This window comes from Chrysemys picta, chromosome 8, assembly GCF_011386835.1.
Source record: "Chrysemys picta bellii isolate R12L10 chromosome 8, ASM1138683v2, whole genome shotgun sequence".
Lineage (NCBI taxonomy): Eukaryota > Metazoa > Chordata > Testudines > Emydidae > Chrysemys > Chrysemys picta.
In genome coordinates, this window is record NC_088798.1 from 75,417,244 (window position 1) to 75,432,216 (window position 14,973).

Here is a 14,973-nt window from a genome sequence, read left to right on the forward strand (position 1 = left end):
TACAGCCAGAGTTTTCAAGAAGGCTCAGACACCCACAATGCGGCCATTTTTTTTTATTATTATTTTTTTTAAATAAGTAGACATAATTAGCACCCAGGAAAATGGGAACTGTTAGATGCAAGAGTGCTTCTGAAGGTACAACCCTATAAGTCACAGTAGTAACAGTTAAAGTGAACTAGTTAACTGAAACAAACTGTAAAGTCAAGACAACCTCTCTGTTAGCTGCTTGGTTGGGCAACATTAACACCTGTGCAAAGAACCCAGAAACTAAAGCTTCTTGCAACATGTAATGCTTCAGGATATGTCTACATTGTAGTCAGGGATGTGAATGCAAGGCCATGTAGACAGACATTCTTGGTGATCTGTACTCCAATTTGCAGCAAGCTAATTTAAGTGTACATCATGGAATGGGCTTTAGCACAGGCTGCACAAGCCTGCCTGCCTCCACAAGTACATACGTAACTGCTAAGCCCTGTGCCGTGGCATCCTCACTGCTATTTTTAAATGAGCTAGCTAGAATACAACCAGCATGCACACATCTACACAAGCTGCTATTCACACCTGCGGTTGCATGAACTCAGGTCCCAATAAATTTAAAGCCTTCACTTCACCTACAGAAGGTAGAAGTAACTTTACTACAAGTGATGATAGCCATGTGTTAGCCGGAATTATGTGGAATATGGAACACTCCCATCATTTTGCATTAGCGTTTAGCTTAGATCTTATCTACTCTTACCTAGAAGAGACTTCTGCCACCCTTTCTATTACAACTGACCATGCAAGAGCCTCATCCACAGCTTTGAAAGAGGCTCCTTTTGTTTCTCCATCTCTTCTTATAACACTCCTCTACCCTTGCCTCTCAATCTCTCCCCCACCACACACACTTCGGGCCTTATGAGTATGGTAATTTACTTCATGACCACATAAAAAGGATTTATTTAGATTATATATTCCACTCTGGCACTTACAGCAGACTATGGAGACTTTATACACGATACTCAAAACAGATGTGCGGTTAAAGGCAAGTAATTGTTTAGTTATGCTTATCATTGAAGGTGACAAGGAAGACCAAACATGGCATAGGAAATTGTGCTGGTGACTTCACAGTACCCTGTACTTTCCCCAAGTGCCACAGTAGGGTACCAGCGCATTTAACACTGGAGCTTTTTTTTAAATTACTATTAAATATAAGGCCTGATCATAACTGTTAGAAGTTCCAATAGACAAGAGGACTGCACAGAAGTTCATACTAAGCTACAGCTGCAAATTTAGGTACAAGTTATTAAATTCCTGTTCTATGTGGCTGTATCTTATTACTGGTAACAGCATGCATGGTGGGTGAATCAAACCAGTCTGTAGGTTCCCATTACGGCTCATTTTTCTATGGCCATAATATCATATGAACATAGGCAAATACAATTATGCTCTTAGATAATGCTTCAATAATGAAAGCCTTTCCCAAGTTCTTTTGTCCTTTCAGTACAAGTTACTTCACATAATTGTACTTTTTCCAAGAAGCGTTGTATATTCTTAGCACATCACCTGTTCAATATATGACCATACATTCTGTAGTTCTTTCCAAGAGAAGCTCTGCTGTTTCAGAGCCATTTTAATCAGAAAACTTTGCTTTCCCCCCATGCAATAAGTATAAAAACCTCCAAGTGTAAACCGTAGCAGTTACCATGTGTCTGCTATCAAGACTCATTTGAATATGCAAGTTTTTCCTGTAGCCCGCTGCACAGAAAACTCCAGAGGCTGCTAACCTTTACATGCAGAGATGCATAACCAAGGACATTGAGAGATGAGACAACTGGAACAAATTTAGACCAAAAGCAGTGGACATTTATTCCTCATTTGTGCAAGAGTGTAAAGATGCATTTGAAAATGGATGGGACAGACCCCTGTGGCTGGAGAGCTGGAGGCTATGGCCTCTCCTTCAGTTTGATGGCTTGTTTTACAATTATACTAAAGGAGATAAAATTGCAGACTCACCTACTTCACATGAATGTTGCTGGCAAATACACTTGTTTACAAAGTAAAATTTCAAACTACATTTTCATTGAATTCAAGTGAAGACTTTGTTCAAATAAAAGACACATACAAGTACAATTTAAAACCATATGAACATTTGCAAATGTTTAGTGCAAAGTAAGCATGTAAAAGCTACATTTTATGAACGTTCGTGCTGATGTGTGTTTGATAATTTTTACCCTTTTACATCCATTACTTTTAGTTACATAAGGTTTCACTTACCTACATATGCATTGTGTTAAGTCCCATGCAAGTGGGAATAATACCATTAGGCTTTGTAAAATGTTGCTCAGATCCTCATTAAGTAAACTGATTTTTTGGTTTAACAGTCAAGTTGCTGGCACACTACATATCTTGAGTTCATGTAAGTGCTTTAACCTTAAGTTTGTCTTGTTCAGGCGCATAGCCTTTTCTGATGCAAACTGAATTGCTTCATGATTCTGAAATGCAACTGTTTGTGAATGCAGACATTTAAGGACAAGCCACCATTAATTATAGCCTGTAACAAACTGGTTTTAAAATTAAAAGCCTATTCACACAAAGTTATATGTAATGACTGTAGTAATCAGTTTATTACACAGATTAATCATTCTTGAACGTACAAGCCCCAGGGGAGCAGTTGGGTCTTTAAATATACACGAGTTTTCTGTCAAATGAATTTTTACCCTTACATCCAGAAAGACCTAAGCAGTTAAAAAACTTAAGAAAAATAAGAGCTATTAGCTATGTATTAACTGAGAAACCACATACAAACCAAAAAAATATGAGGGAGGGGAGAGAAGAGTTGAAATAAATCAACATCACTTGATGCACTAATAGCTCCAATCCATTTAAATGTTGACCATTTAAACTTAGACCTTAAACACAGGATGTGGGTACGGGTTAATCTTGTTGGTTGTAACTTTTACCTAAGATGTAGATCCTTCAGAATAAAATGAATACAGAAACAGCTTTGAGTTCTTCACCTTGGCTTTCCATAACTGTTATGAGTTTAAAAGGATTCCATTTAAAAAAAATCCTCCCACAAGTCAGTGAACTGTCTCCAGAAAACGATGAAACCCACCACTCCTCCCCCCTCATTTTATTACCCAATTTAAATCAATAAGGAATGCTTTTAGGCTCACAACGAAGTTATGACTGAAGAACTGGCTTTTCACACACACACACTTCTTTGCTAGGAGTCAATGTTGGTACGGGGAATACAGTATTTCTATTTTGTTGTTCCAAGTATGTACAACACGCAGCACTGCTGTATCAGGTAAACATGTGCACAGGGGAAGATGAGGCGTGGGCTCATAGAAAGCAGTCAAATGGAAATCAAAAGGACTTTCTCTTTCAGAGTTCCCCTATCTTTATTTGTAGAGGTTATCCAATAATTTCTTTAGTTACATCGCATACTTCTGAGTCCATTCCCGAGCTATTCTGTTGTACCTGTATGTATAAAAAGAGGATTTGTTTAACATATATCGTCCACTCAAATGCAAGAGATATTTTTAACTCCAGTGGAATGTTTTTTCTACACATGCCTTTAAGCTAAGTTCTCTTCAGCAACATCAGAACTTTCAGTCAGGTAATTTGAAGAGCAAAATAAAGTTTCATGCAAATAAGTGACAACTTAACCCTTTATCAGGGCAGAGAGAGTAATCTTTGCTGTGTTCATAATTATTTCAGCAAGCAGCAACAAAACCAAGTCTTTGGGGCAGAATTACATAAAAACTAGTGTTTTGACAGGAAGACTTAAATTTACATGTTTTCTAACCACTATCTTTGGGCAACAGTGTGTTACTGTTGTAAATTTTATCTTCATAATAGTCTGAAAGTTCAGTATGATGCAATAACTATTTGGCAATGTTTTGCTTCTGCTTTCTCTTCAGTCGTCGTCAGTTGTAAGGAAAAAGTAATAACAGTTTCCCATAGATGCTGAGCTGCAAGATATTGCCAGATTCAGAATAGTGTTACAGCATTTGTTTATTTTGGCTCCAGCTATTATGGTTGACTATTTTGACAGAGCAAAAGAGGGACGAAATCTGGGCCATGACAACTTTCAACTTCTAAGGAGCAACCTGCTCCTTACAGACCCAATCCTACAGTCTTTTTGCACCCAGTGCACCCATTGGGGTCAGGAATTGTGCACACAGGACATTTTGGCTAGAGTCTCAAGTAAACACTGCAATACCATCATAATGTTTGATGCACTACTGATATTTGGGACATCTCCATTCCACCCGTCACAAAAAAGTGAGATACATTTCTTTTGTAAACACTTCACTCTGGAGAGTACACTATTAGCTAGAGGATACTTGGCCACCTTATTATACGGAATTCCAACTGGATCTTTGTTCCAATAAAGCTATTAGTCAACTTAATCTAAGAATGTTTCTTTGCAACGTAACAGAGTTTACTTAGACAACCCATTATATTAACTTCAACATTGTTTAAACTTTTCAAAAGCCAAGTTCAAATGTGTTGATAGCACAAGACTAATATATTTTCATATTTCTTTCGAGAATATATGAGCAGAACTGAATATATAAACACTGTGGATTTGACACTTTTACAGTTGTACCTCTTGCCGAACTGCTGAATACTAATCATGCAGCTTTGATGGCAGACAAGATGCACTGACTTTCCCCAGTATCTGCTTCTGAATTACCAAACATATTATCCAGAAACTTGCTTAATTTCACCTCCCTCCCTACTCACAGGTTGCTGAAGTGCTGTCTTGACTTCATTAGATGGTCGTGTAAGGGAACTGCTGATCAGTTCTGGAGTGGGAACAGCTCAAGGTGGGGAATTAGTTTACAATCATCATCATCAAGCAATTGCTCAGACAAGAAGTTCCCTTTTAAACTGAAGCAATTTGAGTTACATTAATGCGAAAGTTCTGTTGATTTTTGCAATTTGCTCCTTAAAAGCTTGTAAGTCTTCCCCACATCTCTTTACCACTCTTATCCTTCCCTTGCACCTTAAGTATGCTGTCAATGAAGCTGAATCAGAGGTATTGGTTACCTCCGTGTTCTAGATGGTGGGGCATGAACATTAGCACTCCCTGTAATAGAGTTTAACTTGTTCTTCTGCCGACTATGTAGAATTGAAGCACAGACAGTGAAGGGTTTTTAAAATGTGTAACTCAAACTGATGCTGCAAAATCTGTATAAAATATGGTTTTTAATACAGATTACATTTGTGAGATTTTCACAGGTTTATCAGGGTATCGATCATGAAGGCAAACCTGTAGTTAAAGCAACTAAACAGATATAGATTTGCTTATAGGCTGAGCATTTAGTTCATGGATTTGGGGGGTGGGGGGGGAAGAGGAGTTATGGCTTACTTAAAAGTCCCTCAATACAGACTTGAACTAGAAATAGAGACTTCCCTATAGCAATGCCATTAGGTACTACTATATTAAGACTAGTGTCAGTGTGCACTGTATCTACAGTGCCTCTTCTAAGCAATGTCTTTAGAAGACCAAGGTTCCCAACTGATCAAGACAAATTCAACAATTTCAGAGATTAGTTTTTTTATAAAGTAATCCCATTTTCTTTTTACCTCTGACTCCAAGTACAGATTCTCCTGTTTTCACATTAACTGAAGTGTTTAACAGATTTTTAGCTTCCATACTCACTTTTCTCTATCTGTTTTGTAGATCCGTGCAATCTCAGGCACTAAGGGATCATCTGGATTGGGATCACACAACAGAGAACAGATGGACAAAAGTACTAGAGAGAAAAAACATTGCATTAGAATTTAAGTGCTGCTGAAAACACCTGCAGGAAATAAACCTACTTGGTTGCTATTTTAACCCTTGATGTCTGGAGTCAAGATGTGGTGACCAAAACAAAACAGACATTAACACTAATGAATAGTAAATTCCAGAAAAATTAGCCAAATGACTTCATATCCTAAAGTAATTACCATTTCACAGCTGAACTAAGGCTTTGCAGGACCATAACACTTATTTTGAGTACACCATGCCAGTATGGAGACAGCTGGACAGAACTGTTCAATTACAAGTTGGAATCACCTTTAAAAAGGTGTCACGCAATTAAAAAAATATCAGGTATTATGTATACAATTGCCTAAAGGGTTTTAAGACAAGATTTTTAAAAATAAAAAATTTTTAATAGAAATTTAGGTCCTGACTTGCCTGGAAGATAACTGAAGAACTAATGTTATGACACAGTCTGAGTGTGAAAGAGCAACTGAGAAGGGGAAGAGATTTTAAGACCAACTGTTCACAATATTCTTTGTCCATATTACTACTCATTTAAAGTTAAGATTAGACAACTGAGGCCACGTCTAGAATAGGAAGAGAGATCACATTTGCCAACATGTTTTAAACAGTTTTAAAACACTGCTCTGCATCTAGTGTAAACAGGGAAAGTCATTTAGAAGATAACACAACCTTCCCTGTTTGAACTAAGTGTAAAGCTGTACTTAACGCAATTTGTTAAAACTTTCGCTAAGTATTATTAAATATGACCAGTCTTCCAAGACTAGACATAGCCTGAGAAATCCAATAGGCCCTCCAGCAAAGCCAGGAAAGAACAGAGTTGACATTCTGATATTTCTGAGGTTTAAAAATAAGAGGAAAAAAAATCTTGATCTTATTAATACAGAGAAGCAATACTAAGCATGTCTTTAAAAATACACATCTTTACATCTTGCTATGACCTTGTCCATCTTATCATTTGATGCTGCCACGGTAGTATAGACAAGGGCTCTCCCTGCCTCCCAGATGTCCCATAATTCCTACCACCAGCTCAGCTCCATTCATGGTAGCAACAGAAGGAGTCTTAGCACACAGAAGGCCTGCTCTGGGCAAGTTTAGATACATGACATTAGCAGTCCTGGGAAATCTTAAATGTTGTATCTACACTAGCAGCTCTGAGTCCAAATTAAATTAAATATTTGTCTAATCATACTATTTGATGTTTGCTCCATGATGATTTTGGAAACTCCTTGTACAAAAGGGTCTTCTACAAGACAGGACGTATTGTTGTCCCATATGCTGAGTGCAAGAGTAGGATGGATTTCTCACATTCATCTTTAATTTGCCATGCTAAGAAGAACTTCAGAGCTAGAGTGAAAAAAGAAATGATCCCAGTTATTTGGGCCAGGTGCTTTCACTAGCTAAGTTGTATTGGGTGGGGATGAGCGAACAAGAGGTGATCACAGATGCTTGAGTTAATGTAGTTTTCACTGCATTATGGTAGACGCTTTACTAGTGGGGTATATTAGTGTCAAACTATAGTTCCAGGTTTCTAGAACTATTTTAGGAAAGAACAAAAAATATTGGTGTACAATTCAGGTTCTGTATTGGATAAGTTCCTGCAGATATAAGGTCTCTGAAAAGGTCAACCTATTTCTTGTTCTCGGTTAGATTAGTGCCTCTTTTCCTCCAACACTATGTTACCAGTCTACTAAAGGTCACTCTTCAGCCATTTCTGGGTTATACCATCTGTGATATTCCAATTAATTAGTTGAATTTTCATTGGACAGACTATGTTCCGGAAACAAAATCCTTAAAATAGTTGTCAGTGAGAAAAAGTACGACAAAACAGTGTTCTGCGTTAACAGAATTTCTGCACCCTCATCAGTATCTGTACACACAATTTTAGAGAACTTTAAAAGTTCAGGAATGGTCACACTGTTTCAAACTAGTAGTCCCAATGGTCCAATATTCTTACAGCCCAGTCAGTACCAGATGTTTGGAGGAAGGTACAAGAAATCCTGTAGCAGGTAGTTATGGAATAGGAAAAATACTTCCTACACAAGCAGACGAATACTTGTCAGAGGTTAGTTTGACATGATATAGTTTATCCTTTCCAAAAAGACCCTAACATCCCTATTATTGTAAGATTTGGATGTTACGCATAAAACATCCAGTCCTTTCAGAAATCCGCTAAACTCTTTGGCCTCAATACCTTGTAGTTCCATAGGCTAAATGTGCATTATGTGAAAGAGAATTTCCTTTTATCAATTTTTCAATTTCATTCAATGTTCCCTTATTCTGCTATTATAAGATGGTGAAAAGCAGAACCAGTTCCATCTTCTCTATGCCATTGTTCTGAATATCAAGCCCTTTATTCACCTCCTTTCTGAAGTAGTTTGTCTTTTCAATCTCTTCACGTGAAGTTTCTACTTGGCTGTAGTCACTCACTGTCTCAACATATTCCACTTCCCCAGCCCCCTCCCCCCCCTTTTTTATTTTAAAGTGTGACCTGAATAGAACATAGTATTCCAGGTGAGGTCATCTCATTGGATTTATATAGTAGCTTTATTTTCAGAGTTGTCCATCCCTTTCCCTTAAGGATTTTAACATTATCTTTTAATCCGCACAACAGCAGAGGTTTGATTTGAGCTGTCCACAATGATGTTCAGATTTCCCCCTAAATACCCAAGTTGTTAGACAATTTAGAACCCAGCAAGGTTCATGAACAGTTTTTCCATGTTGCACCACTGTGCATTTGTTAAGGCTTTCATCTGCCATTATGCAGTCCATTCACATCAGTTGGTTAGGTCTTTGACAAAGATATTTGCAAGTTTTTCTCCCTCATTCTTTGTCTTGATTTTGTAGATCATTCATTACTACAGACATTTGTCTTTGTATAGAACCTTAGGACACCCTTGTTAACTTTTCGTTGGTCTTAATCCCAATATAGCCTTTAGGCCTTTTAAAGAAAAGGCAAACCTACACATCTGTCACGCTCCAATCCTTCAGCAGAGTAGCTGTTTTAAGGAGGACATCTGGTTTGCTAGCAACTCAGCCCCTGCCATTCTTAAGTGCTTTCAGAACTCTTGGATATAGACAAACCAGTCCTGGCGACTTGTGCTTTACTTTAATCAAGTTGGTGCAGGCACTTCAGTCCTTGACAACACCTCAATACCTGAGATGAGCAGATATCCCCAAAACCACGATGTATGGTTGCCAACCCTCCAGGATTGTCCCGGAGTTTCCAGAAATGAAAGATTATGACATGTGATAAAACATCCAGCCAAAACTGGCAACCCTACTTGGTAGTGAAGGCTGAAGCAAACAAGTCATTTGGCTTCTCTACCATATCCTTATCGTTCAATTGTTAAATTTAATCTCTGGTGATCCAGGCTACCTCCTAGTTCTCTTGTAAATTTCCTGCTTATAGTACATTCTTGTTAGGATTTTTTACATTTAGCTATTTGCTCTTCATAGTCCTTTTTAGCTTTCTTAATTTCCTTCCTACGTGTTTTGCCTACTGAAGTTAAGTGTTCTTGTCTTCACTAGGCTTGGCAAGTAACCTCTTGAACATAGTTATTTATCCATATTTGTTTACTATGTGGCTTTCCACTTCCGTTCCTTCTTTTTGTTAAGTGTATGCATCTTTTATGATACTTACGGAGATTTCTTAAATGAACCATATCAGTTTCAAGGATGAGGGTTTCCCCTACTTTTTGTTTGGAGGTAATTTAACTTTTTTAATCCCCCTCACTCCCCCGTCTAAACTTTATCATGCTAGTTTCTGTAATCGTCTTCGCTAAAGAGGAAGATAATTATGCTGCATTCATTATTACCTAGTGCTCAACTATAGTTACTTCCTGAACCAATTCTTGTGTATTACTTTGGACTAAGGAACAGCTTCTCCTCATACTCTGGAATTAGCTGTTCTAAAAAAATCATTTAAGGTGTCACAACATTGCTTCTTTATACCATGTCCCATTTGACCAGCTTATATGCAAGTAGATGAAGTCCTCCATTACTACCATTTTAGATTGTTGCCTATTTAATCTCACTATTGTGCATTCACTTTTTTCTGATTAGAAGGCCAGCAGTGTAACCTTAAGTAAATTTGTATTCTGACAGCTTTGAATTTCTATTTATAAAAGTCATCTGGTCTTTTCATTCAGAATTTCTCTCACTAGATTTTATGAAGTCTTTAGATATAATACTACTCCTCACCTTTACAGCCTGATCTGTCCAGTTTAGTTTATGACCAGGTGTTAATGTACCCCCTTCCCCCAGAACTTTAGGCAGTGTTGAAATATGGTGGGATACCAATTTCAAGATCCTCTTACATTGCCAGGCATTCTAGTTCACCTGGACTTTAGTCTTAACTTTCATGGCAACAGCGTAAAGAGGTGAAAGACCCTTCTCCCTCTAAAGTGTAATGGTTAGAAGTTAGAGAACCTTAAGAGATATGCTTCCCTATGTACTTAGTCATTGTATTTACAATTTCAGAGTTTACTTTACTGTTGAAATAGAATCCCGCTCTCAGATTTATCATCTCCGCAGTGCTGTCTTGCACATCAGCCACAGAATTATGGCTGACTGCAATTTTAGTAATAATGAGAATCCAATTCCTTCTATCTAAGGATCTAAAGGCAGAAGAAGCCTGGGATTATTTTAAGTTAAAGCTGCATGAGCTGTCAGAGGCCTGTATCCCGAAAAAGGGAAAAAGTATAGTGAGCAAGAGATTTAGACCAAGCTGGATGAGCAACCGTCTCAAAGGGGCGATTAGGAAAAAACAGAAAGCGTACAAAGAGTGGAAGAGGGGAGGGATCAGTAAGGAAACTTACCTTAGTGAGGTCAGAGCATGTAGAGATGGAGTGAGAAAGGCCAAAAGCCGTGTAGAGTTGGACCTTGCGAGGGGAATTAAAAGCAATAGCAAGAGGTTTTACAGCCATATAAATAGGAAGAAAGCAAAGAAAGAAGAAGTGGGACCGCTGAAGACTATAGCTGGAGAGGAGATTAAGGATAATCTAGGCATGGCACAATATCTAAACGAATATTTTGCATCGGTGTTCAATGAGGCCAATGAAGGGATTAGGAATATTAGCAGCGTGACAGAGGGGGATACAGGAGGGGGGATTACCGTATCCGAGGTAGAAACCAAACTTGAACACCTTAATGGGACTAAGTCGGGCGGACCGGATGATCTTCATCCGAGAATATTGAAGGAATTGGCGCGAGAAATAGCAGGCCCCTTAGCGATAATTTTTAATGAATCTGTAAACTCGGGGGTTGTTCCGTTGGACTGGAGAATAGCTAATGTGGTTCCTATTTTCAAGAAAGGGAAAAAAAGTGACCCGGGTAACTACAGGCCTGTCAGTTTAACATCTGTAGTGTGCAAGGTCCTGGAGAAAATTCTGAAGGAGAAAGTAGTTGAGGACCTTGAGGTCAATGGCAATTGCGACAAATTACAACATGGTTTTACCAAAGGCAGATCGTGCCAAACCAATCTGATCTCCTTCTTTGAGAAAGTAACGGACTTATTAGATAAGGGAAATGCGGTGGACCTTGATTTCAGTAAGGCGTTTGATACTGTACCGCACGAGGAATTATTGGTTAAACTGGAAAAGATGGGGATCAATATGAAAATCCAGAGGTGGATAAGGAACTGGTTAATGGGGAGACTGCAGCGGGTCGTATTGAAGGGTGAACTGTCAGGTTGGAGGGAGGTCACCAGTGGAGTTCCTCAAGGTTCGGTTTTGGGACCCATTTTATTTAATCTATTTATTACTGACCTCGGAACCAATTGTAGGAGTGGGCTGATAAAGTTTGCAGATGAGACAAAGCTGGGAGGTATTGCCAATTCAGAGGAGGATCGGGATATTCTGCAGGGAGACTTGAATGACCTTGTGAATTGGAGTAACAGAAACAGGATGAAATTTAATAGTGAAAAGTGTAAGGTGATGCATTTAGGGATGACTAACAACAATTTTAGTTACAAGCTGGGGACGCATCGGTTGGAAGTAACGGAGGAGGAGAGAGACCTCGGGGTCCTTGTAGACCGCAGGAGGACTATGAGTCGACAATGTGACATGGCGGTGAAAAAAGCCAATGTGGTCTTGGGATGCATTAGGCGACGTATATCTAGTAGGGATAAGGAGGTGCTGCTTCCGTTGTACAAGGCACTGGTGAGACCTCATTTGGAGTACTGTGTGCAGTTCTGGTCTCCCATGTTTAAAAAAGATGAACTCAAACTGGAACGGGTACAGAGAAGGGCCACTAGGATGATCAGAGGAATGGAAAACCTGTCGTATGAAAGGAGACTCGGGGAGCTCGGGTTGTTTAGCCTGACCAAACGAAGGCTGAGGGGAGATATGATTGCTCTCTTTAAATATATCAGAGGGATAAATACCAGGGAGGGAGAGGAATTATTCCAGCTCAGTACTAATGTGGACATGAGAACGAATGGATATAAACTGGCCGTGGGGAAGTTTAGGCTTGAAATTAAACGAAGGTTTCTGACCGTCAGGGGGGTGAAATATTGGAACAGCCTTCCGAGGGAAACGATGGGGGCGAAGCACCTGTCTGGTTTTAAGATTAAGCTAGATAAGTTTATGGAGGGAATGGTCTAATGGGATAACATGATTTTAGTCAAAGGAACAGCGTGCCATCGCTGGTAAACAGTATAATGGCTAATGAGGGTCAGACTGGAGAATCTTGCCTACATGCTCGGGGTTTTACTGATCGCCATATTTGGGGTTGGGAAGGAATTTTCCTCCAGGGTAGATTGGCAGAGGCCCTGGAGGTTTTTCACCTTCCTCCACAGCATAGGGCAGGGATCGCTAGCTGGAGGATTCTCTGCTAATTGAAGTCTCTAAACCACAGGATTTGGGGACTTCAACAGCAGAGTCAAGGGAAAGGGTAGGGACGGCTTTGTGGCCTGCATCATGCGGGAGGTCAGACCAAATGATCATAATGGTCCCTTCTGACCTTAAAGTCTATGAGTCTATCTTGTGTATATCTCAGCTTGTGTTTTCAGGAAGGCGCAAATTTGATACGGAAATCCACTATAGAAATATGAACTCCGCAGTACTTGTTTAGGACTACTTTAAAGAGCATAGAATCATAGAATATCAGGGCTGGAAGGGAACTCAGGAGGTCATCTAGTCCAACCCCCTGCTCAAAGCAGGACCAATCCCCTACTAAATCATCCCAGCCAGGGCTTTGTCAAGCCGGGCCTTAAAAACCTCTAAGGAAGGAGATTCCACCACCTCCCTAGGTAACCCATTCCAGTGCTTCACCATCTTCCTAGTGAAAACGTTTTTCCTAATATCCAACCTAAACCTCCCCAACTGCAACTTGAGACCATTACTCCTTGTTCTGTCATCTGCTACCACTGAGAACAGTCTAGATCCATTCTCTTTGGAACCCCCTTTCAGGTAGTTGAAAGCAGCTATCAAATCCCCCCTCATTCTTCTCTTTTGCAGACTAAATAATCCTGATTCCCTCAGCCACTCCTCATAAGTCATGTGCTCCAGCCCCCTAATAATTTTTGTTGCCCTCCGTTGGACTCTTTCCAATTTTTCCACATCCTTCTTGTAGTGCGGGGCCCAAAACTGGACACAGTACTCTAGATGAGGCCTCACCAATGTCGAATAGAGGGGAATGATCACGTCCCTCGATCTGCTGGCAATGCTCCTACAGCCCAAAATGCCGTTAGCCTTCTTGGCAACAAGGGCACACTGTCGACTCATATCCAGCTTCTCATCCACTGTAACCCGTAGGTCCTTTTCTGCAGAACTGCTGCCTAGCCACTCGGTCCCTAGTCTGTAGCAGTGCATGGGATTCTTCAATCTTAAGTGCAGGACTCTGCACTTATCCTTGTTGAACCTCATCAGATTTCTTTTGGCCCAATCCTCTAATTAGTCTAGGTCCCTCTGTATCCTATCCCTACCCTCCAGCGTATCTACCACTCCTCCCAGCTTAGTGTCATCTACAAACTTGCTGAGGGTGCAATCCACGCCATCTTCCAGATTATTAATGAAGATATTGAACAAAACCGGCCCCAGGACCGACCCTTGGGGCACTCTGCTTGATACCAGCTGCCAACTAGACATGGAGCCATTGATCAATACCCATTGAGCCTGATGATCTAGCCAGCTTTCTATCCACCTTATAGTCCATTCATCCAGCCCATACTACTTTAACTTGCTGGCAAGAATACTGTGGGAGACTGTATCAAAAGTTTTGCTAAAGTCAAGGAATAACATCCACTGCTTTCCCCTCATCCACAGAGCCAGTTATCTCGTCATAGAAGGCAATTCGATTAGTCAGCCATGACTTGCCCTGGGTGAATCCATGCGGACTGTTCCTGATCACTTTCCTCCCCTCAAAGTGCTTCAATATTGATTCCTTGAGGACCTGCTCCATGATTTTTCCAGGGACTGAGCTGAGGCTGACTAGCCTGTAGTTCCCCGGATCCTCCTCCTCCACTTTAAAAAAAAAAAAAAAAAAAAGAAGATGTGCACTATATTAGCGTTTTTCCAATCATCTGGGACCTCCCCTGATCGCCATGAGTTTTCAAAGATAATGGCCAATGTCTCTGCAATCACATCAGCCAACTCCTTTAGAACTACACCTTCAAATAGTTGATGAAATTAGGATAAGATTCTTGGCTCCAGCAAGATCCCACTGCATCATTCTAGGAGCAGAGTGGACCTGTAGCCTCACTGGCCAGTTGAGGATTCCTTCAACATGGGGAAGTCCCCAGGAGTGATAAGTGCTTGAAGTGCCCCAGCAACCTGGCTAGCAGACTTCACCATTGGGGCTGTTGGCAGCTTTGAGACAGCACACTCCTGAAACCAAAATGGCCCCTGGGTCTGGGGTAGGCATACATAAAATTACCTCCTCCCTTCACCCTTCCTGTTCTGCCTCAAGCACAGCTGTACCAGACCTAATAATCAAGTCATGCAGTACTTGAGTTAAAAATACAGAGGAAAAATTTTAAATGGATTTTATGTTGGGCCCTAGCTCTCATCTCCCTTCCCAAAAAGGCCAATCAACTCTTATCTACATCCCCTGTCCTGTTCTAATTATGTATAGCCAAACTCAAATTGTGATACTCAATATGCTAAAAATAGGCTATTTACTAAGTCACGAATGTATTCTAAGTAGAGCTTTCAGCCTGACATCATCTCCTCCATCCACCACTGAAGACATCACAGGTTCTTAAAGAC

The 14,973-nt window shown here is 40.1% G+C and overlaps 1 protein-coding gene across 4 annotated transcripts in view; it reads right to left on the reverse strand.

Annotated features, from left to right (window-relative positions):
• Nucleotides 1-1,820: 1,820 nt before the first annotated feature.
• UBE2D2 (ubiquitin conjugating enzyme E2 D2) overlaps nucleotides 1,821-14,973 on the reverse strand; it is a 56,267-nt gene continuing 43,114 nt past the window's right edge. For 3 of the 4 annotated variants that reach the window (XM_065554838.1, XM_065554836.1, XM_065554837.1), the window contains 2 exons: nucleotides 5,657-5,750; nucleotides 1,821-3,462 (listed from right to left, as the gene is read on the reverse strand). In XM_065554838.1, the coding sequence (XP_065410910.1) occupies nucleotides 3,417-3,462; nucleotides 5,657-5,750 (140 nt within the window). In that variant the 3' untranslated portion in view covers nucleotides 1,821-3,416. Of the gene's footprint in view, nucleotides 3,463-4,734; nucleotides 5,751-14,973 lie in introns of all 4 variants that reach the window. The other variant, XR_010589845.1, reaches the window with a different exon arrangement.